Source organism: Heptranchias perlo, chromosome 7, assembly GCF_035084215.1.
Source record: "Heptranchias perlo isolate sHepPer1 chromosome 7, sHepPer1.hap1, whole genome shotgun sequence".
Classification (NCBI taxonomy): domain Eukaryota; kingdom Metazoa; phylum Chordata; class Chondrichthyes; order Hexanchiformes; family Hexanchidae; genus Heptranchias; species Heptranchias perlo.
The window spans coordinates 56,594,706-56,618,222 of NC_090331.1; the positions used below are offsets into that span (position 1 = coordinate 56,594,706).

At 41.3% G+C, this 23,517-nt stretch overlaps 1 protein-coding gene across 16 annotated transcripts in view; it reads right to left on the bottom strand.

The window, feature by feature from the left end:
- The window catches only part of ttn.2 (titin, tandem duplicate 2), a 373,025-nt gene that overhangs the window by 80,294 nt on the left and 269,214 nt on the right, over positions 1-23,517 (bottom strand). For all 16 annotated transcript variants that reach the window (XM_067987638.1, XM_067987650.1, XM_067987647.1 and 13 more), the window contains 36 exons: positions 23,244-23,440; positions 22,841-23,146; positions 22,455-22,733; positions 22,043-22,342; positions 21,631-21,933; positions 21,081-21,458; positions 20,653-20,955; positions 20,159-20,458; positions 19,762-20,058; positions 19,387-19,671; positions 18,996-19,289; positions 18,611-18,910; positions 18,160-18,468; positions 17,846-18,036; positions 17,312-17,741; positions 16,712-17,020; positions 16,476-16,624; positions 9,031-9,063; positions 8,788-8,917; positions 8,395-8,694; positions 7,962-8,276; positions 7,560-7,856; positions 7,131-7,430; positions 6,422-6,736; positions 5,147-5,295; positions 4,221-4,371; positions 3,855-4,136; positions 3,454-3,756; positions 3,047-3,349; positions 2,682-2,963; positions 2,292-2,591; positions 1,654-1,956; positions 1,238-1,546; positions 842-1,123; positions 429-728; positions 37-330 (listed from right to left, as the gene is read on the bottom strand). In XM_067987638.1, the coding sequence (XP_067843739.1) occupies positions 37-330; positions 429-728; positions 842-1,123; positions 1,238-1,546; positions 1,654-1,956; positions 2,292-2,591; positions 2,682-2,963; positions 3,047-3,349; positions 3,454-3,756; positions 3,855-4,136; positions 4,221-4,371; positions 5,147-5,295; positions 6,422-6,736; positions 7,131-7,430; positions 7,560-7,856; positions 7,962-8,276; positions 8,395-8,694; positions 8,788-8,917; positions 9,031-9,063; positions 16,476-16,624; positions 16,712-17,020; positions 17,312-17,741; positions 17,846-18,036; positions 18,160-18,468; positions 18,611-18,910; positions 18,996-19,289; positions 19,387-19,671; positions 19,762-20,058; positions 20,159-20,458; positions 20,653-20,955; positions 21,081-21,458; positions 21,631-21,933; positions 22,043-22,342; positions 22,455-22,733; positions 22,841-23,146; positions 23,244-23,440 (9,878 nt within the window). The remainder of the gene's footprint in view (positions 1-36; positions 331-428; positions 729-841; positions 1,124-1,237; positions 1,547-1,653; positions 1,957-2,291; positions 2,592-2,681; positions 2,964-3,046; positions 3,350-3,453; positions 3,757-3,854; positions 4,137-4,220; positions 4,372-5,146; positions 5,296-6,421; positions 6,737-7,130; positions 7,431-7,559; positions 7,857-7,961; positions 8,277-8,394; positions 8,695-8,787; positions 8,918-9,030; positions 9,064-16,475; positions 16,625-16,711; positions 17,021-17,311; positions 17,742-17,845; positions 18,037-18,159; positions 18,469-18,610; positions 18,911-18,995; positions 19,290-19,386; positions 19,672-19,761; positions 20,059-20,158; positions 20,459-20,652; positions 20,956-21,080; positions 21,459-21,630; positions 21,934-22,042; positions 22,343-22,454; positions 22,734-22,840; positions 23,147-23,243; positions 23,441-23,517) is intronic.

Below are 23,517 nucleotides of genomic sequence, written 5' to 3' on the forward strand. Positions count from 1 at the left end.
CACTGCAAATAATATGAGTCAATATAAATAACAAACCTAATTTCTCCTGGCACAGTATAGGCACTGTTGTATCTGGACGACCAAGCCCAGCTGCATTTTGAGCTTTAACACGGAACCTGTATGTCTTTCCTTGTTCTAAACCAGTTACTACACATTCTGGTATGCTAACAGTTTTGAATTTAATCCAGTCTTGTGCTCCTTCTTCCTGGTATTCAACTAAAAATCCTGTGACTTCAGAACCTCCATCACGATCTGGGTAATTCCAAAGAAGAGACACCTCTGTCTTGTCTACATCAACATGGTGTAAGTTCTTAGGTGGGCCAGGGGGAGCTATAAAAATAAGATAATAACATGATAATTTAGCTGTCCTGGGTACAAACTTGAGTTTGAATAAGTGAAATTATTAACATTAGTGAGTAAGAACTTACATATTGGATCAACTGCCTTTACAGGTTTTGTTGATTCAATAAAGCTACTTCTACCATATTGATTTTCAGCAGCCACACGGAACAAATACTGGATGCCTTCCATTAAGTATTTAGCCATAATGCTGTGTTTTTTGGTTGAGGATGAGATAGGGATCCACTGAGGAGCTGCAACATCTCGTTTCTCAATTACATAGTTTGAGATAACAGCACCACCATTGTCTTCTGGTTCCTTCCATGTCAGATAGCATGAATCTTTTCTAACTTCATTAATATTCAAATTACGTGGTGGACCAGGTTTATCTGAAAATAATTAACATATTCTTAATATTGTAATTACTGGAAAAAAGGCAAATAGATCAAGATTCAGTTAAAAACAGGTTGTTCCTACAATCCTTATGTTCCAGCAATATTACCTAATACAGAAACTATACACACAGCACTCTTGCTTCCAGCTTCATTTTCAACTGTCAGTGAATAACTTCCACTGTCACCTCTAACAGTATTACGGATTTCAAGCTTGCTGCTAACTGGAGTAATCTCAATATCAGCTTTCATTGGTACTTCCTTGTCATTCTTTTGCCATGTGACTTTTGGAAATGGCATTCCCTTTATAGTTGCACTGAGGGTTAAAGTGGTTCCTGCTTTCAGGTTTACAGCTCGAGCCATGTTAGCATCCACAAACAATTCAGGAGCCTCTGTAAATGGAATAAAATGATTTTGAGTAAACAGAATCCAACACAGACAATATGATTAATAGCAACACTTTTCAATGTGGAATGATCCGCATGGTAATCCTTTAAAACACTCACCAAGCCTGTCTTTTGCTTTAACTAGATCAGGAACAAAAGCCGGATCTGATTCGCCAGCTTGATTGACTGCCGTAACACGGAATTTGTATGTATCACCTTCAGTGAGACCGGTCACCTTAAAATTAGTGTCAGGGCAGGAATCTGGTGTTTGATTAGCTTTCTTCCACTCTTCGTCACCAATTTTCTGGTACTCCACTAAATAACCTAATATTTTGCCTCCTCCATCATGGCGTGGAGGTAGCCAAGTTAAGTCAACTGTAGATTTCGTTTTGTCCACTGCTGCAGGAGTAATGGGTGGGCTTGGTTTGACTAAATAAAAACAGTTAAAAATATGGTCATCATAAATCTGACAAATACATCATAAAATGTTATTTCTAAGGAAAAAAATAAATAAGTTGAATATAAGTTTTATATACCAATTGGATCCTTTGCAAAGATGGGCTTGGATGGTGGACTAGGATCACCAATTCCTATTTCATTTTCTGCTGAAACACGGAATTCATATTCACAGCCTTCAAGGAGATCAGTCACTTTGAACTGAGTGTCTGGGTAAATTGGCTCTTTGGATACTCTAGACCAGCGATTGGACATGGTTTCTTTCTTTTCCACAATGTATCTAATGATAGGCTTGCCGCCATCACGTGGCCTATTCCAAACCACCACAGCAGATTCTTTAGTAATATCCTTTATAATTGGTTGTTCTGGTGCTTCAGGAACCCCTTTAGAGAAAACAATAAAAACTGAATAAGCACAAATAAAAACAAATATTTCTCCCTTACATATGCCCACTATTACATTACAAACATGTTGATAAAATAGGAGTCAGGACATGTTTGTTGTGCGCACACTTATAACTAAAATAATAATTTTAATATTAAAAAAGTAAAATATTTAATATAATACTTAATATGAAACCAGAAAGTTGTCTTACTTTAGGTGAAACTAGTTAGGAGAAAACTTAAGATTTTTCATTTGCTGTTCTGAGTGTTTGCTTGTTTTTTCTGTGTCTTCTGCTTAATATATCAACTAGTAAATTCTAAAGTCCAACACTTACTGTAACGATCTTTGGCTTTAATTTCTTCTGAAAGCAATGGATCACTGATTCCATACATGTTTTCAGCATAGATTCGGATAATATACTCTCTGCCCTCAATTAATTTTGGAACCTTGAAAGTTAATTTAGTAGCTGTAGAAGTAACAGGCATCCAGAGTTCTCGGTTTGTATCTCTCTTTTCAACAATATAATTAGTGATGTCACTGCCTCCATCATCAAGTGGAGGTTTCCAGGAAATAACCATGTGATCTCTGTGAACTTCATTGAACACAACTGGGCCAACTGGAGGTTGTGGACGATCTGAAAAAAGTAACATTTTGTTTCAATCCCATTTTCCAGTTCAATATTACAAGATCTTAAACTGAAAAAGGTCAAAAATGACTAACTTACCAACAACAATTACTTGACAGAGACCCTTTCGTACCCCTGTGCTGTTCTCCACAACTACACAGTATTTACCCGAGTCATCACGAATACCTTTCAGAATTCCCAGACAAAGTTTTGACGGAGTAGTTTTTATTTTTAGGCGATCAGTTTCTTCAACTGCAACATCATCCTTAAACCAAGAAACTTTAGGTGTAGGTTTCCCTCCATATTGTCCCGTCATACTGAAAGATTCGCCAACACGCACAATAAACTTGTCACGGAAATCCAGCTCAAGTATTGGTGGTACTAAAGATAAAAATACACTATTATTGCCTTTTTGGGAAAGAAAAGAGAGATATTTCTAAAATCATTTTTGAAATGTATCTTACCAAGTAGATCCTTGCAAGTTATTGGTTTTGTGCAGAATGATGGTTTCCCCTGGCCAACAGCATTAACTGCACTGACGCGGTACTCATAAGTGTCACCTTCCTTTAAGCCACTATGTGTAAAAATCCTTTCTAACAGTTTCTCTTTAGTAACTCTATTGAACTTGTCTTTGCCGATGAGACGACTTTCAAAAATGTACATAGTAATCTCTGAGCCACCATCGTATTTAGGAGGGTTCCATTTCAAGCTAACCGAATGCTTTGTGACTGCTGTTACTTCAAGATCTTCAGGGCGCTCAGGAACAGCTGCAAGTTAGAAAAATATATTAAAATTAATGTATTCATTGGCTACAATTGATTTCTTTAATATTTAAAGATAGGAAAAACATGTCACTAGAAATATTACTTACACATTGGTTCCTTAGCTATAATTTCTTGTGTAGTCTGCACCCATGGGCCCATGCCTATGAGGTTTTCAGCTGCAATTCTAAAGAAATAAGCATTTCTTTGAATCAGACCTTGAACGATAGCATTCTGTCTGGTAACTGTGTATGTGACAGGCGTCCAGCCTCTACGATCAGCTTCACGCTTTTCAATGACATAGTTGGTAACAGCAGAGCCACCATCATCTTCTGGAAGGAACCATGTTAATTTGCAAGAATCATTTGTTAGGTTTTCACAGTGGAAAGGTTCGCCAACTGGCCCAGGAACATCTGTAACAAAACAAAATAAAAAGTTTATTCATTTTATTTATATACTTGAGAAAAATTGATTGCACTAACTGCAAAAATCAGAAAGTAAGGATATTTACCTAAAACCTCAACAATAATAGTCTTTCTTCTTTCACCTCCTGCATTCTTAGCAATAAGATTGTAAATCCCTTGATGCTTTCTCTCACAATTCTTAATAACAAGAGCAGAGCTGATAACTGTAGTTTCAATTGTAGCTTCTTCTGGTACTGGATTATCATCTTTTTTCCATGTGATCTCTGCAGCTGGTTTACCTGATACATATGCCAAGATACGAATCACGCCACCAGCATGCACTACAATTCTGTCTCTCACGCTGGCATCCAAGTTAATGTCAGGAATGACTAGAATAAAAAAACAATTATGTCAGATATTTATCATTGCAAAAGTAATACAGAAGAAATGCAACTAAGGTCTTCACTTTTTACCTATTCTATCCTTGACTTCAATGACATCAGAAACCTCTCCCGGGTCACCAACTCCAGCAGCATTTACTGCCCTTACTCTAAATCTGTACAGACTTCCTTCCTTCAGTTCTGGTACAACAAACTTTGTGCCTCTAACTTCTTTGTCTTTAACCTATGAAAAAACAGCATAAAAGGCAAACACATTAGCCAAAATCGAACATTATAGAATCAATTTTCTTCAGGTCAGCATCCAGGGAACATATATTTTCCAGGCATACATGTCAGGAAAATGGGGGTGGAGGGAGAAACTCATGATGCCAGATTTCTGCCCTTTCACACTGCCCTTGGATTTCTGGTGCCTTGCCTGAAGGGTGGAATAAGGCCTGTGCATACAATAGGTGCAGGCCAAGCGTTGCCATGGAAACAGAGTGATAGAATGCATTCCCAGCCCTACAAACTCATTTTCCTGTCATTGCCCTGGAAAGGGACCCAAATACAGGGGCAGGTGGAGGTGCTAGGGTGTGCCTAGAGTCTGGGTCTTCTCATAGAGGAGGGTCTGAGAGAGTCAGGTGGCAAAATGGAGAAGGCCCAAAAAGGTGAAAGGCCTTGTTGTTGCAGGGACCCTTCAGATTTTTGGACGTGGAGGCCATTACTGCTGTTCTCCAACAGTAACCAGATGGGCCTGAGGCCAGTACTGCCAATGCAGGTCTGAGAGGCTCCAGCTGCGCTTTTACTTTTACCCTCATTTTAAGGCCTTGCCAAGGAGCAAGTCTGCAATGAGGGTGCGACCAAGCCATTTTAATGGTTTGGCTCACCAAATTTGACCGCTCTGAGACCTGGACAGGCAGACCGTCAGGTATGCTTTGCCTATCCAGTGCCTGACAAAGACAGAGGGAAAAAAACGGAAAATTGACCCCTATATATAAAATCATTATTGATGCATTTACCTTCTCCCACTCTTCCTTTCCTTCCTCCTTAAATTCAACAAAATAGCCCGTAATCCTAGATCCACCATCTTTTATTGGTGGAGCCCATTCAAGATCTACAGTTGACTTAGTCCAGTCTGTCACCTTAGGAAATGGAGGACCAGGTGGTGCTGTTAAAAAAAAGTAAATATTCAGTACAAGCTATCAAAACCATGTTGTTAATCTAAGTGTATCATGGGATCGAGGGGGTTCATGTGGGAATGAGGTCATCAGATTTCAGTATTTGTAGACTTACTCGCATGTTGTTTCTGTTGCTTTATACTAATTAAACATATTGGGCTTGATTTTGCAATGGTGACGGGTTGGCAGTGGGGGGGTGGGGTGGTGAAGGTGCGCGTGGCTAACCTGCATGAACAAAACTTACCGTTTCCGATGCAATCGCATGTTGATTGCTGATGATTAATGTCCTCTCCGGGTTTTGCGCCTGGCAGCTGGCCTGAATGACAGGCTGGCTGCTGTCAGGAGCTGCAATGCGAGGTTGGGGGTGGGGGTGGGGGGGCGAGAGAAGAGCGAAACATCATCCGGCGCTGGAATGGAAGACCGGGGGGGTGGGGTGGTGGGAAAGGGGAAGATCGGGGGGAGAGGGGAAGATCGGGGGGAGAGGGGAAGATTGGAGGACATCGGGGAAAGATTGGGGGGGTGAAGAGGGGGACATCGGGGGAATTGAAGAGGGGGACATCGGAGCGGGAGACACGGACATTGGAGCAGGGTGCAAAGGTAGGTTCACTTAGTGTTTTCGCTTCCGTCAATGGTTTTTTATTTAATTTATTTAGTTTCTTGTTCTATGATCCGGCACTTCATGCCTGGTTTTACCAGGTGTGAATCAGAAGCGGTGGGCAAGCCATCCAGGTAAGTTATAAATTTTTCTAAGTACTTAATTTGTCACAGGTAAAGTGCCTTAAGTACCTCAATGACTTCTGTTTTTGGGTTGCCCGCGCGCACACAGGTGGGTCCCTGGAAGACTCGGAAGTCGGCAGGTTGGAGCCGGCTTCTGAACCTGAACGGGATTTCCGCGATTTTCGGAGACCCCCTGCCCCCAACACATCCACAGTTGCCTTCTAATATCACCCCCATTGTTTGCAATATCGCACTGTTTTGCTTTTGGGTAGCTGAAATTGCCAGAAGTTAGGATAGCAGGTCCCTAGGAATGTGTAAATAGCTGCACCAGTGTGTCAATATTTACAGGAGTCTCCCACACATAAAAGTTTGAAAACCTCTACCATAAAATATACCCACCTATAGGATCTCTTGCCATCATAGGGTCAGAAGGCATGCTTGGGGGTCCAACGCCCGCTGCATTGATGGCTAACACACGGAACTGATAAAATGAGCCTTCAATAAGGCCAGGTACTTGATGAGATACACCTAGTGGCATAACCCTAATTGGATCACGATTTATTCTATTCCATCTCTTCCCGGTGGTCTCTTTACGCTCTAACCAGTAGCCAGTTACTGGAGAGCCGCCATCATATTCTGGCTCTTCCCAGTTGACTATCATAGAATCGCGGGTCACACCACTTATAGTTGGTTTGTCGCAAGCTCCAGGTACAGCTGTAAAAAAAATCATATACATTTTATTGGTATTTTCTGAATCTACAACAGTAGTTAACCTGAGTATATGCTGACAGTAATTTTGAAATTAAAGGTAGAAAAGTTAATGTTCCAAAAACTATTGGACAACTCAAGCACAAAATTTAAATAATTTTTGTTGGTGAAAGCACAGAATTATGAAGCCTGCACAATTACTGGTACATATTTTAACTTAAATATTTTTTGTTACACAATCAACAGTATTGTACTGCTAAATATGAACTTGGAACTCAAGATAAACAATTTTGCTAGCCACTATTAAATATATAGAATTGAACTGTATTCATGGATGCATCTGTAAAGTCAGCAATATCAAAACATAGGATATCTGTTGGAAACTTAATTCACTACGTACTAAACAGGTTTCTTGCTGTCTCTGGTTCACTGTCAAGAGGTTCACCGACACCATATTTATTCTGAGCCATGATGCGGAATACATATTCATGTCCTTCCAGTAACTTGGGTACTGTGCAAATGCACTCTTTAACATCATTGGTAACCTGAATCCAAGTCTTCCTATTTGCTTCCTTCTTTTCAACAACATAGTTGGTGATCTTGGAGCCACCATCATCTTTTGGGGGTAGCCAGGATAAGGTCATCGTCTCAGCGCTAATTCCTTCAAACTTAATAGGACCAACTGGAGGACCAGGACGACCTAATTATTAGAACAAAGTCAAAAGTATGAATATTCTCAATTACCCTTATTACAGTAAATGACAGGAATGCACTTATTATTGCATTACAAAACTAGAAATTTAAAGAGACAAGTTATAAAAAAGATTACCAAGAACATTGAGTCTCATTTCCTTGGAAGCAGTTCCTAAATTGTTTGTAGCAGTGAGGGTGTAAAGACCAGTGTCCTTTCGGAGAGACTGATGAATTAGTAGAGTGCAACCATCCTCAGTCACAATTTTGTTGACATGCTGATCATATTCTACTTTAGATTTTTCTTCTGGTTTCTGGGCAGGTGCTTTGTACCATGTCAAAGTTGGGAATGGTGTGCCCTTGACTTTGGCTATAATGCTGATATCTGTATGTTGTTCTGCCTCTAAGAATTCTTTAAGTTCAATTGCAGGTGCACCTAGACATGGAAACATTTAGTACATTTTAGGTAGGTTTAAATTTGGTGTTCTCTATTCTCTATATTTACATTGGTACCTTATGACATAATTGTGTCAGTACTTACATGTTTGATCTTTCACAATAATTGGTCCAACAGGATTACATGGTTTACTAGTGCCAGCTTCATTAACAGCTTTTACACGGAATTCATACTCTCCACCCTCGTTTAGATCTTCTACCGTAAACTTGGTTTCTTCAACATCGCGTCGGTTGCACTGCTTCCAGGATTCCTTTTGTCCAGTAGGATCCCAGGCAAGACATTCAATATTGTAATGTGTTACTGGAGCCCCTCCATCATTCTTTGGTGGCTTCCAAGTAAGAGAAACAGAATTCTTAGTAACCAAAACAATTTTGAGTCTTGTTGGAGGCTCAGGGGGATCTGAAATGTAAAAGTGCATTCATCAGAAATAGATAGAAAACAAAAAGCAGATTCACTAAAATGAATTATACTGCTATCTGAACTAGACTAGTGTATATTTTTAAAACTATAAACTTACGAATTGGATCTCTAGCCCTGGTCCTCTGAATGGTTTCGACTGGTGCACCAGTGCCAAATCGGTTTTCTGCCCGGACACGGAAGAAGTACTCCTGCCCTTCAACAAGATCAGGCACAACATATGATGTACCTGCACAGGAAGCATTAGCTTTTACCCAAGCCCTTCCTTCTACAGTCTTTTTCTCCACAACGTAGCACTTAATTCTGTCTCCACCATCATTGTCTGGGGGCTTCCATGAAAGCCTGCAGGTACTCCTTGTAATGTCACTTACTTTGAGATCTTTTGGTGGTCCTGGCATATCTGTAACACACAAAAGATAATTAATTTAATAATCACATCAAGCTACTACAATTCATTCTGATTCAAATATAATTCAGTAAAATAATTACATACCAAGAACATTTACTCTGACATGTAATGTCTTTTGTCCAGCCTTGTTCTTAGCAGTAATAGCATATCGACCAGAGTGGCCTCTGTTACATTCTGGAATAACCACAGTTGTCATAGTTTCGGTACTTTCAATCTACAAGAGACAAAAAGATGAATAATAAATCAGTAATTAAAATGCAAATTGTCTTTCTACATTCCAAAATTTAAAATATGATACCGTAAAAGAATTATTAACCACATTATTACCTGGGCATCATCTGGTATATTATGTACTTCATCCTAAACAAAACAGTAAAATATCAAATGTTACAAAATCCATTTAATCTATATTTTTTGAGAAGAAAACTATGATTATTGATGATTGATTTGTTCTAGAGAAGATTACTTGTTAAGCTTTCCCCCAATTATTTTTGTCATGATGTCATACTGGATGGTGCCACATGTGATCTTCACCCAGGGCCTGCATGTTGGTGCCATTTCATTTTGACCTGAAGCTGATCTGAACCAATTTCAAACAAGAAAATACCTAACCAAACCAAAAAGGCAGGCCCAGCATGTCCAGAGGCAGTACTGGGGGGGATCATAGTTTGTGAGAGATGTAATGATGTAATGAATGAACACCACCCTTCTTCGTTTGGACAGCCTTCATAAACTGTAGAACCCATACCAAACTAATTACCGAAACCAGTGGGGGGGGGGGGAAGGAAACGCCCCTGCTGGGGAGTTTTAACCACTGCTGTTAGAACAGATCCGTCAAAACATTAGCCCCTGATTTTAATCTAACCCGCCTAGCGGGAATGGGGTGGTTTTGGGTCAGCCACCCGTTTTACATCCTGTCCAATTTTACTCTCCATTGAAGTAAAAAGCAATGTCTCTGCCACAGCCAGTCTCTGTGGCAAAGCATTCCAAGTTCCAATAATCCTCTGAGTAAAGAAATTTCTCCCAACCTTCCTCATCACTGACTCTCCAACAAGAGGAAATAATCTCTCAATTTCAAATTGCTCCTCTTAACTAGAATTTCCTATCGCTGGCATTATCCCAGTGAATCTACATGTTATGTTTTCTCTGGCTTTAATGTCCTTTCTTTGTTGAGGCACCAAAATCTCTAATTGTGGCCGAAACATTGCTTATACATCTTTATCATTACTTCTTTACTCTTGTACTCTATGCCTCTATTTATAAAACCCACAAAGCTATTGGCCATTTTTTGGCTTTATCTACCTGCACTTACACTTTCAGGGAATTATGGATTTACCCCCATAGGTATCTCTATGCATTCACACCCTTCAGTGTCTTTCCGTTGAGTGTCTACCCCCATTCCCTGTTTCTCCTATCAAAAATGTATTACCTAGTATTTCTCCTTATTAAATTGCATCTGCCACCTTTCTGACCATTCGATGACCTGTCTTTGTCCTCCTGAAGTCTTTTACAGTCTGCCTCACTGTTTGCCAACCCCCTACTTTTGTGTTGTCAGCAAGGTTCAATGTTGTGTTCCCTATGTCCAAGTCCAAATCATTTATATACAACAGGGACAAAACTGGACCCAGCATTGACTCCTGGGTTACACCACTTCCAATTCTTCTCTAATTTAAGCAACAATCATTAGTCTTAACTCTTTGGGCTCGATGTTACCAGGGCTGCGGGTTCGCGGTGGGGGAGCAATTGGGTGCGTGGATAACGCGCCCGGCGAAATCAGTCTGCCCCCCCGCGCGATCGCAGCCTAATTGGATCCACTTACCTGGTCTTCCGGGTTCCCCACTGCTGATCTGCGTGTTCTGTGGACTGCGCATGCGCAGTAAGATCTGTCAGCTGGAGGAGCTCTATTTAAAGGGGCAGTCCTCCACTGACAGATGCTGCAACAAATAGCAAAAATTACAGCATGGAGCAGCCCAGGGGGAAGGCTGCTCCCAGTTTAATGATGCCTCACTCCAGGTATCACTAGATGGGGTGAGGAGGAGGGGGAGGACAGAGATCTTCCCCCCGGCGGGCGGGAGGAAGCGGCCTGCCTCTGCCACCAGGCAGGCCTGGCTCGAGGTGGCAGAGGAGGTCACCTGCACCACCAACATATCACCCACCTGCATACAGTACAGGAGGCGCTGCAATGACCTAAGTAGGTCAGCTAAAGTGAGTACACTTACCCATTCCCCTACACTCCGTCTGCCACATCACCGCCCCCACCCCACATCTCCTTCTGCACTGCCAACACTACTCTGTCACATCACCCCTCATACCCACTCTAACCTCATCCTCATCTTACCTGCACTTACTCACCTCGCCAGTATTCATCCCGCCATTACCACTCAACCCAATCCTCATACAATCTCATGGCTCTATCTCATACTCACCCTCTCATGCATCTCTTTCACAGTCAGCCTCACTCAACCTGCCACTACCTGTGCTGCAGCCACAGGGCATGCATCACATATGTGCAGTAGGCAGCGTAAGGCAAACATGTCGTGAGCATGAAGGGGTTGCACAAGGGTGTTTGAGGGTTTGTCATGGTTTTTACTTATATTGAATTTCTGAGCAACTCACATTACATATTATATTGGCACCACTACTGTCACGTCTTTGCGAATCTTGTCTGGTTTGTGCAATAATGCCCTTTCCTGAGGATCACTATGAAGACCCACAACTGATGCCACCCATTGTGTCACTGCAGAGTGGGTGTAGGTGTATTTGCAGGGCTCTTTTGTGCAGACGACTGAGAGACGTTGGCGATGTCCCCGGTGGCACCCTGGAAGGATGCGGAGGAGAAGTTGTTGAGGGCAGTGGTGACTTTGACAGCGACAGGTAAGAAGATGGTGCTCGGGCCAACCGGGAGCAGCTCGGCATGAAGGAGGCTGCAGATGTCCACGACTACATGTCGAGTGACTCTGAGCCTCTGTGTGCACTGCTGCTCAGAGAGGTCCAGGAAGCTGAGCCTCGGTCTGTGGACCCTGTGGCGAGGGTAGTGCCCTCTGCGATGCATCTCTCCCTGCGGTTGCCCGCCCTCCTGCTGTACAGTTGGATGTGTCACAGCACTCTGTTGTGGAGCTCCACGTGTCAGAGGTGGACGGCGTGGCGGGCGAGGCTGGTGAGGCTGGTGATGCTGTTCACCCTCCGAGGAGGTCATGACTGCAGCTACGGCGGCCCCCATCCGGAAGATGTACATCTGAGGGGGTCCGCAAGGTAGGTACATGTCTCTGGACCCCAGGGTAAGTGTGCAAGTTGGTGAATTTTCTTGTCAGGAGGAGGGTGGTGGAGGCCAAACTTTGTCCCAAGTGACAGAGTGGCCTCCTGCAATGAGTGAGGGTCTCCCCCCACCACCAGGCTGACAGCTGCAAAACGTCCATTTGAACTGGGAGTGTTTTCCCCAGTATGGGAAACAGTCCCAGTTGTCTCTAAAATCCCACCCCTCCTCACATATTCCCTTAATCAGGTCTGTTAATGACCTGAAATAGCAATGTAAATAGTCTTAAGTGGCACCCCGCCGGCTTTAATTGCCTGCGGGAGTCCCACATGCGGGGGCTGCGCGCGCACGTCGGCGCGTCTGTGGGGAACCCGGAAGTGGGCGGGTTGGAGCCGGGCTCCGAACCCGCTCCGGGATTCTCCGATTTTCGGAGACCGCCCGCCAGGAACGCACCCGATAGCGGGTGCTAAAATGAAGCCCTTTGTTTCTTGTCCATCAACCATCTTTCTATTTTTTTATTATTCGTTCATGGGATGTGGGCATTGCTGGCGAGGCCATCATTTATTGCCCATCCCTAATTGCCCTTGAGAAGGTGGTGGTGAGCCGCCGCCTTGAACCGCTGCAGTCCATGTGGTGAAGGTTCTCCCACAGTGCTGTTAGGAAGGGAGTTCCAGGATTTTGATCCAGCGACGATGAAGGAACGGCGATATATTTCCAAGTCGGGATGGTGTGTGACTTGGAGGGGAACGTGCAGGTGGTGTTGTTCCCATGTGCCTGCTGCTCTTGTCTATCTAGATGGTATAGATATTTACCTGAGGAAGGAGGAAGTCTCCGAAAGCTTGTGAATTTAAAATAAAATTGCTGGACTATAACTTGGTGTTGTAAAATTGTTTACAATAGATGGTATAGGTCGCGGGTTTGGGAGGTGCTGTCGAAGAAGCCTTGCTGAATTGCTGCAGTGCATCCTGTGGATGGCACACACTGCAGCCACAGTGCGCCAGTGGTGAAGGGAGTGAATGTTTAGGGTGGTGGATGGGGTGCCAATCAAGCAGGCTGCTTTGTCCTGGATGATGTCGAGCTTCTTGAGTGTTGTTGGAGCTACACTCATCCAGGCAAGTGGAGAGTATTCCATCACACTCTTGACTTGTGCCTTGTAGATGGTGGAAAGGCTCTGGGGAGTCAGGAGGTGAGTCACTCGCCGCAGAATACCCAGCCTCTGTTCTGCTTTTGTAGCCACAGTATTTATATGGCTGGTCCAGTTAACTTTCTGGTCAATGGTGACCCCCAGGATGTTGATGGTGGGGGATTCGGTGATGGTAATGCCGATGGAATGTCAAGGGGAGGTGGTTAGACTCTCTCTTGTTGGAGATAGTCATTGCCTGGCATTTGTCTGGCGCGAATGTTACTTGCCATTTATCAGCCCAAGCCTGGATGTTGTCCAGGTTTTGCTGCATGCGGGCACAGACTGCTTCATTATCTGAGGGGTTGCGAATGGAACTGAACACCGTGCAATCATCAGCGAACATCCCAATTTCTGACCTTATGATGGAGGGAAGGTCAATGATGAAGCAGCTGCAGACAGTTGGGCCTAGGACACTGCCCTGAGGAACTCCTGCAGCAATGTCCTGGGGCTGAGATGATTGGCCTCCAACAACCACTACCACCTTCCTTTGTGCTGGGTATGACTCCAGCCACTGGAGAGTTTTCCCCCTGATTCCCAATGACTTCAATTTTACTAGGGCTCCTTGGTGCCACACTCAGTCAAATGCTGCCTTGACGTCAAGGGCAGTCACTCTCACCTCACCTCTGGAATTAAGCTCTTTTGTCCATGTTTGGACCAAGGCTGTAATGAGGTCTGCAGCCGAGTGGTCCTGGTGGAACCCAAACTGAGCATTACTGAGCCGGTTATTGGTGAGTAAGTGCCGCTTGATAGCACTGTCGATGACGCCTTCCATCACTTTGCCGATGATTGAGAGTAGACTGATGGGGCAGTAATTGGCCGGATTGGATTTGTCCTGCTTTTTGTGGACAAGACGTACCTGGGGCAATTTTCCACATTGTCGGGTAGATGCCAGTGTTGTAGCTGTACTGGAACAGCTTGGCTAGAGGCGCAGCTAGTTCTGGAGCACAAGTCTTCAGCATTACAGCCGGGATGTTGTCGGGGCCCATAGTCTTTGCTGTATCCAGTGCACTCAGCCGTTTCTTGATATCATGTGGAGTGAATCAAATTGGCTGAAGACTGGCTACTGTGATGGTGGGGATATTGGGAGGAGGCCGAGATGGATCATCCACTCGGCACTTCTGGCTGAAGATGGTTACAAACGCTTCAGCCTTGTCTTTTGCACTGACGTGCTGGACTCCGCCATCATTGAGGATGAATCAACCACATTGCTGTGGGTCTGGAGTCACATGTCGGCCAGACCGGGTAAGGATGGCAGGTTTCCTTCCCTAAAGGGCATTAGTGATCCAGATGGGTTTTTACAACAATCCGGTAGTTTCATGGCCACCATTACTGATACTCGTATTTTAATTCCAGATTTTATTTAATTAATTGAATTTAAATTCCCCAGCTGCCGTGGCGGGATTTGAACCCATGACTCCGGATTATTAGTCCAGGCCTCTAGATTACTAGTCCAATAAGATAACCACTATGCTACCGTACCCAAATACCCAAATCTATGCTGCTACATTTTCTTTGATACCATATACAATGCGGAAAGAGTTTCTAAAGCATTTTCAACGGTGTTTTGGGGACACCAATGGTGGCTACCAGCAAAAGATAGATTAAGTACCCACAAATAAAAATTCTACTATGATACTTCCCAACCTCCTTTCTGGAGGGATCTAAGATCCCAGAGCACTGTGATTTGCTCTAAGGGTAATAACACTCTCCATTGGACTATGCAGAGATGCACCCCCAAAATATCAGGATCTTCTGTGGGAATCAGTTGGGGCTTTTCCATGTTTGAATATGAAGCCCAATTCCTGGAAGTGTGCACTTTTGAGCTGTCTGCCTGGCAGAGTACCAGCTAGGAACCCTGATTAACCAGTTGTCCAAATTTCAGTACATGTGGAGATGCTGCATCACTATGGGTGCAGCATCTCCTGAAAGGTACTTGGTGAACACCCTGGGCATCAGTGAAGGGCTAAAGGAAAGCTGATGCTTTGAAAATTAAGATTGAAACTTGTGAGCCAGGTCAAATGGCTGTGCAAAAGTAAGTATTTTTGGCTGTTAACCAATCCCCAGGGCGTACTGTCTGGATGAAATGACATAGGGTGACTATCTTAAGTTTTTTTTAAGGATTGGTTTAGTTTCCTAAGATTCCATATGCGGTGGTGTCCCCCTAATTTCTTGGGCACAATTAAATAATTGGAGTAAAATCCTTTCTTTTCTGCTAATTGTGAATGTATTCAATTGCCTTGGATAGCATAAATCTTTTTAAATTAGATATTTTGGCTTTAATCATAAGATGTGCTAATTTGCCCTGATAATCTTTAATAAACTCTCCACTTGACTTCCAAAACAAAAGAGTAAATAAAAAAGCTGCTGCAGTAGTTCCCAGTGCAGGGCTGTGAGGTACAGCCATACATGTGGTGGAGCAGGATTGCATACAACAAAGCCCTAGTTGCTGAATCGAATGTATGTAACATCACCTGCTGCTGCAGTACTGTGACCTGCAGCTAATCTTCAATTAGTGGCAAGAAATGTTCACAGAAAAAAACACCTGGCTAGACTTAGCTGTTGTCTGCAACTGTGTAACTAAGATGGACAAATGCTGCTCAATGTACTTGGTGGCATATTATGGAGGTCAGAATGCTCCTTGAGAGAGGAGAATTGGGTGAGGAGGATCACATGCCTTTAACAGACAAAGCCTGTCTATTTTTTCTTTCATTCATCTAATTGGATAATCTGATAGGGAAGATCACACATGTGTGATCTTCCCTATCAGATTTACCTTTCTACACTCCACCCAGAGGATACTTTACACCTTGGTGGTACAGGTGGAAATCTACCTCTGGGTGTTCTTTACAGGTCACGTAGCAGCCAAGGTTTTATATAAATTGTGATAAATTCTTCACACTTTGGTAGGGATTAAGTGGACAAAACATTTCCAGGGAGGTGTCAAGTAGGTAGAGTGGATCATCTTAGAGTGCCTCATTCAGCAATCCCCCGAACCCCCAACACCACCCATCCCAAGCAGCCTTAAAACTACACACAAGATGAAACAAAAGTCCAAATCAGCTACACCAGCCTCAGCAACAAAAAGGCAACTCACTTATATTATCAGGAAAGAGCAAACAAAATGTATATAGTCCCGTGATTGTCAGGGTATGTTGTTTAATCTTATCACAGCTGGCAAATGAACTTCACTATAATGACTCCCTGGAGTACACCCATCAAATGTGGTCATCCTCAACCCCACATGCCCAAGGAACACTGAATTGGGATGGCACTGAGGATTCCTTCCTGGGATATAGATGAGTATACATACCTACATATAAATAAAATATTTCATACCTTCAGCACTGTCTTTGCTTGTCCTTCAAATTCCCAATTAGTCTTTGGAATAGGACGGCCTTTTACAATAGCTGGAATCTTCAAAGCTGTACCAGCACGGCAACTGAGGAAATCTTGTCCACCAAGTTCCAGTATAATTTCTGGTTCCTCTGTAAATCATGAAGAAAAGTATGTTGGTTATAACCTGTAAAAAATATATCCCAATACTCTTATGTACTAAATCTAGAGGTACTTACCTAGAATCTCCTTCATAATTATTTCTGAAGTCGATAAACTTGGTTCAGAATCCCCTGCAGCATTAACAGCTTTAACCCGGAACCTGTACTTCTTGAGTGCCTTTAAATTTCTCACCACATATTCACATTTAGGAAGTAGTTTATCTGGCTCTGATGCTCTTGTCCAATCACTTAAGCCCTCTTCCTGCATCTCAACAATATAACCTTGGATTGGGCTACCACCATCTTTTTCTGGGCATTTCCATGCAAGTGATATTGTATCCTTTGTTTTGTCAGTGACGTCAGGACAGGATGGAGCACCTGGTGGATCTTGGGGGCAAAAAAGAACAACATTTCATACTTATGTTGATTTCTCCCATTTTTGTTTGAATATGCCTCAAAGCTATTTGTTTGCTTTAAGCTGAGTTATAAAAAATAAAATATATTTTACAATTATGTAAGCCTTATCTTGTTTAAGTTGATTAAAGTATTACTGTCACATTTATGATGGTATGTGGATTATTTTAGGAAAGTTTTATTTTAATAAAAGTTTTAATCATCTACTATTTCTTTAAGAAGCAGAAATGTATGACTGATATCCAAGGATTTAATCAAACTTACATTTCGGATCAGCTGCCAAAACAGGATCAGAAGGTTCACTAGGAGGTCCAATTCCAGCAGCATTTATAGCCATGACTCTGAACTGATAATCAACACCTTCTATCAAGCGGAGGACATTGAAGTCTAGGCCTTTTACAGCTGGTTTTGTCAGAGGAGCTCTGTTGACGCGTGCCCAATACACACCATCCAGCTCCCTCTTCTCTATATAGTAACCTGTGATTGTAGCACCACCATTATCCAATGGAGGTTCCCAAGATACAAGCATAGAAGACCTTAAAATGTCAGACACTTTTGGTTTACTTGGTGGTCCTGGGAGGCCGAATGGGTCTTTGATTGTCACCTTTTCAGACATACAGCCATCGCTAATTCCATACTTGTTCTCTGCTCTAATTCTAAATTGATATTCTCCATCAGTTGTCAGTTTCCATACCTAAAAAGAAGAAAACTTTGGTTACACATATAAAATTTGCTAAACTGTAGTAAAAAGCTGTTGAAAACATAAACCTAATGCAGTAATATGAAACGAAACATTACGCCATATCGTCTATCAATAATAAAGTTTGTGATCTCCTCCCATTCGGATTTCTTCTTGCTTGCATCACGCTTGTCAATAATATAGTTAGTTATTTCGCTGCCACCATTATCTTCAGGGGCATCCCAAGTCAGATAGCAGGATTCAGCTTTGATGTCAGAAACTTTAAGGTTTCTTGGTGGAGAAGGTTTATCTGAAGTTAAAAAAGCACAAATTAAATCAATATTTGAACAAAATAGTCACTTTTTGGAAATTTCTTACATAAGCCTTATAATATTTTCTCAAATTCTTTGTTGCAATTGTTTTATTTTCTCACCTAGAATATCAACATTCACAGTCTGGGATGCTGTCCCGAGGCGGTTTGAAACAGTTATGGTGTAAGTATCTGTGTCCTTTCGAACAGTTGTAGGAATACTAAACTTAGTCATTGCTTTAGTTCTTGATACTATTTCAGTATCTATCTTCTGTCGGTCAGTTGATTTTTCCACTACAGTCTCCCCTTTACTCCATTCAATTTTGGGTAAAGGAAGGCCATCCACCTCAGCTGGAATTTCAACTGGTTCACCAGCTTTAACAGCTAAAGAGGTTTTCTTAACTTTCAGTAGCAGTCTCACAGTTGGAGGCACTGTTAAGAAAATAAGCAAATCAAACAAGAACGAAAATGTTAAAAAAAATATGGAAATTTGAAAAAAAAAGTACTTACATTTTCAACATGAAATTTTAGTTACAGGTCAATAGCACAGGACATATCTACTGAATGCACGTACCTTCGTCATCTTGTATTATTACATTAAGAGTAATTGATGGTTCACTTTCTCCAATTTCATTGACAGCTCTGACACGGAAGTCATACATCTGTAGTTCTTCTAGATTATCAACCTCTAAAGTTGTATCTGGACAAACCTGTTTGCTAACTCTCTCAAATTCAGGCTGGTCATGTCTTTTCTTTTCAACAATGTATCCTAAAATAGGACGACCACCATCATTTCGTGGAGGTTTCCACTGAAGTGTGGCTGTTGACTTTGTTCTCTCTATACATGTAAACTTCTCAGGCGAAGTTGGTGGACCTACAATTAAAATATTCAATTGAAACAAGTAACATATATGAACAGACATTATTTATTTAATTTTCTCATTTTCCTCATATCTTACCTAGGGGATCAACTGCAGCTATAGGTCCAAGTTCAACAAGAGGGCCACAGCCATACTTATTTTTAGCACAAATACGGAACATATATTCCTGTCCCTCAAGAAGACCAACAATGTCACACTTGGATTTGTCTGTCTCTATTGGTTGTCTCCAGGAATGCATTTTAGCATCCTTTTTCTCAATAATGTAGCCAATGATATCACTGCCACCATCATCTGCAGGTTCAGACCAGTTAAGTAATATCATCTTTCTTGTAACAACTACAGGTTTTAGATCCAGTATAGGGCCAGGCACATCTGAAAGAAAAGGTGGCATGTACCATTTAGATTTAACCAAGATATTAATGTAGAACACCAACCTATTATACTTTTGTTTCTTTAGTATGTTTCTTACCTACGATTTCCACTCGGGTCCATGCATATTTGGAGCCACTGCTATTTGTACCAGTGACTAAGTATCTGCCAAAATCGCTTCTTTGTGCATTATTTATAATTAACTCCGTCTTGGTACCAACTGTTTCTATAACAACAAGTTTTTCATCAAGTTTTCCTTCTTCCTTGCTCCATTTAATTTCTGGAGCTGGTCGGCCTGTTACAGTGGCAGGAAGTCTCAAGGTTTGTCCAGCTTGTTTTAGAACACCTGCTCTTACACTGATATCAAATTCTACTACTGGAGGCTCTGTAAAACAAGATGTGTTTTTATGAATAAAAACAAAAAAAGATTGAAAAATATAAACCTATCAATAAGTAATTGCACAATTCTTAATACCTTGTGGATCCCTTACGGTTACAGCTTCAGTCTGACCAGGAGCTCCTTCTCCAGCATTATTGACTGCTACCACACGAATTATATAATCTGCACCTTCTCTAACGCCATGGACTGTGAACCTGTGGTCTTTTACTAGTTTTTCTGTGCAACGTGACCATTCCTTTGAGCCTATAAGTTGTTTGTCAACATGATAACCAGTGATGTCACCACCACCATCGTATATAGGAGGATCCCACACTACATCTATTGATATTTCACTTGTATCAAGGATTCTTGGTACTGGTGGACCAGGTGGCACTTAAACAGAAAAAAAACAATATTAATTGTAAAATGAATAAGATGTGCATACAATTTTTGTGCTTTTTAATTTATCAGCTACTGTTAAGCCAATACTTACAAACTGGGTCCCGTGCAGTCTTGGGATCCGAAGGTACACTGAATTTTCCAGGGCCAGCTGCATTTTCTGCACAGACTCTGAATATATATGTTAATCCCTCCATGAGGCCGATGGCCTGTGTTTCTAGAGCATTTAGTAAGTTTCTATTAACTCGAGCCCAGTGCGTGCTGTTAATTTCTCTTCTTTCAATCCAGTAGCCTAAAATAGGGCTACCGTTGTCTTTTGGTTCTTTCCATGTAACAACCATACTATTGCTAGTAACATCCTCCACTTCAGGTTTATCAGGTGCCTCAGGGGGATCTAAATCAGGAATGACAAGGACAAGTAAATTGCGATGCTGGTAACAACAAATCAATATCAAATAACATTAATAGGAAAAGTTGGAAACTATGTTATATCACTGAGGTATTTGTACAATGTTTGTGACAAATAACATTTTTAACTTAATATTCAAGTGGTGTACCTTATATGATGAAAGAAAAGTAAAAACTTACCAAATGGATTTTTGGCAGTGAGTGGCTTTGAGCCACATGATGGCCCAGGACCAAATTTATTTTCTGCTGCCACACGGAAAATGTACTCTTTTCCTTCAATAAGTTTAGTAACATGATATTGGGAATGTCTAAGAGTTGTTGTTACAGTAATCCAGCTGGATTCAGCTTTGGAATTATCTTTCTTCTCCAAGATATAGTTAAGAATCTCACTACCACCATCATCCAAAGGAGGATCCCACTTACAGATGACAGAATCTTTTCTGACTTCCTCAAATATGAAGTTGATAGGCGGGCCAGGTGTGTCTGGAATGGCAAATAAATAAAATTGATAAATTATGTTAATATTAACATCTTTAATGTTTATATTTTAGCAGCTTCTTTTGACAAATTATTGTAACAGATATAAAAAAATTTGTACAACATCTTACCTAGAACAGTTACTTCACAACTAGCATGGGCAATACCATGATCATTTTCTACTTTGATAGTAAATTTTCCATAGTCTTTTCTAATGGAATCCCGAACCGACATTTGGGACTCTCCTGTTATGCTGTTGTCAACAGTTAAACGTTCTGGTAAACTGAGAGAGAAAGGCTCCTCCACTACAACTTCCTTCTTCTTCCTAGCTGGCACTAATTTCTCTACTCTCTTTTTGATTTCTTCAGGTCTGATTACTTCATCATTTCGAAGCCATGTCACAGTTGGATAAGGAGAACCAGAAATACGGGCTGGAAGAAGAAACTCATCACCCCTTCTGACACTTAATCCAGACTGAAGGTTTCCACTGAGGAAGACCTTTGGTGGATCTGTACAAAAAAACAGAGTAATTGAAAATAAAATTGATTTCTTATTACTGAATTGGTCAACCATGAAATTGTTGTAAATTTTCTCCTCAGCTGGTAATTTGTAAAAATTAAGGAATCAAGTTTTCACCCACTTAATGATTTTTCTGACTTTCACATGAAAAAGGATACTCACCAACTGGGTCTAAAGCTTTAACTCCTGGAGTTATTCTTGAAGGATCACTAACTCCAGCAATATTCTCAGCACGTGCACGGAACTGGTATTCATTTCCTTCCTCAAGATTCTTCACAGTATAAGTCAGAACAGGAACCAAGTACTCATTGCATCTCTCCCATTTGTCACTTCCTTTAGCTATCTTTTCTATGATATAGCCCATGATCTTACAGCCACCATCATAAAGAGGTGGTTTCCATGTGAGTGTTACTGATTTTGACGTTGGATCCTGGACCTCAAGATCAACTGGTGGATCAGGGCGTTCTGAAGGAAAATTAAAAACATAAATTTAATAATATTAAAAATAATACAATGATTACAGCCTAAGTAGATATATATCATTTGGTGATGATTTTTTTCCTGAAAGACTTACGCTTTTGATCCTCTGCGATAACTGGGTTGCGAAGCTCAGTGTATTCACCACCACCAATTTTGTTAACAGCCTTTACACGGAAAGAGTATTCACCGTTTGGGATAAGATCTTTTACTTGCCAGCTCAGTTTATTCTCACCAGACATTACTGGTGTATATGTTCTTCTACCAGACTCCCGACGTTGAAGAACATAATGCAAAATTGGGCTGCCGCCATCATAGTCTGGAGGATCCCAAGTTATCTTGCAAGAATTCTTGGTGATGTCACTTGCTTTGATATCTTTACACTGACCAGGCAATCCTTAATTAAAACAAAAGAAAATATATTAATTTAAACTTAAAATGAACTATTTTTTCAGACAAGAATATAATTACATTAAGAATTCCTCCTCCATTTCATTTCAGATTATTACCTATGACTTTAACATTAATGGTGCCAGTCGTTGAACCCAGTTTGTTCTCCAAAGTAATAGTGTAAACACCAGCATCAGCATGAACACTGTTGGTAATCTCAAGGGATGCACGGGTGTAAGCACTCTTCATAGTCACTCTGTCACCTGCTTTGAGTTCCTTCCCATTCTTATACCATGAAATGGTTGGTACTGGTACAGCTCTAAAGCGTATAGGGATATTCAATTTCTCACCCTCCACAACAATTATATCTTGAGTCTGTACTTCGATACTTGGGTTGCCTATTAAAATAAATATTTTTTTTAGTATGCAAAATTTAATACTATTAATAGAAGAACTACAATTTCAGATTGAGAAAGGATGTATTTCAAAAGAAAGCTGTTCTTACAGTCAGGATCTTTTGCCACAACATTTTCTGAAATTTCTGATGGATCACTTGCTCCAATGGCATTAACAGCCCTAACTCTCAGGACATACTCCTTCTCAGGGACAATGCCTTCTTCTGCTTTATATTTCAGTTCCTTTACTGGGCGAGAATTAATCCTCATCCACTTCTCTGTTCCTGCTTCACAAATTTCAATATTGTAGCCAAGAATAGGGCTACCGCCATTTTTATCTGGTGTTTTCCATGCAATAGAAATGTGATCTCTGCTTGCATCTGCCACATGTAATTCAAGAGGAGGAGATGGTGGACCTAGACACAAACAAAATCATAGTCAATATTATATTGCATTTATTTTCAAAATTTAAAGGGAAGCCACATTATAACATTACTATCAGTTTCTACTCACTAGTTGGATCCTCAATTGTAAGCATATCCGTTGGTTCACTTGGATGCCCACAGCCAGCTTCATTTTCAGCACGGACTTGGAATTGTACATCAGTGCCCTCAATTACATCAGTGATTCTATAATTGCATTCTGGTCCCGCAGTCTTGCCAGCTTTAACCCAACGAGTTCCTAATTTCTCTTTCTTCTCAATTACATACCTATGTAAACATTCAGTATCATTCATTAGTATACAGCAACATTAGAAAAATCATCCATTGTGATGTTAAGAAAGTGT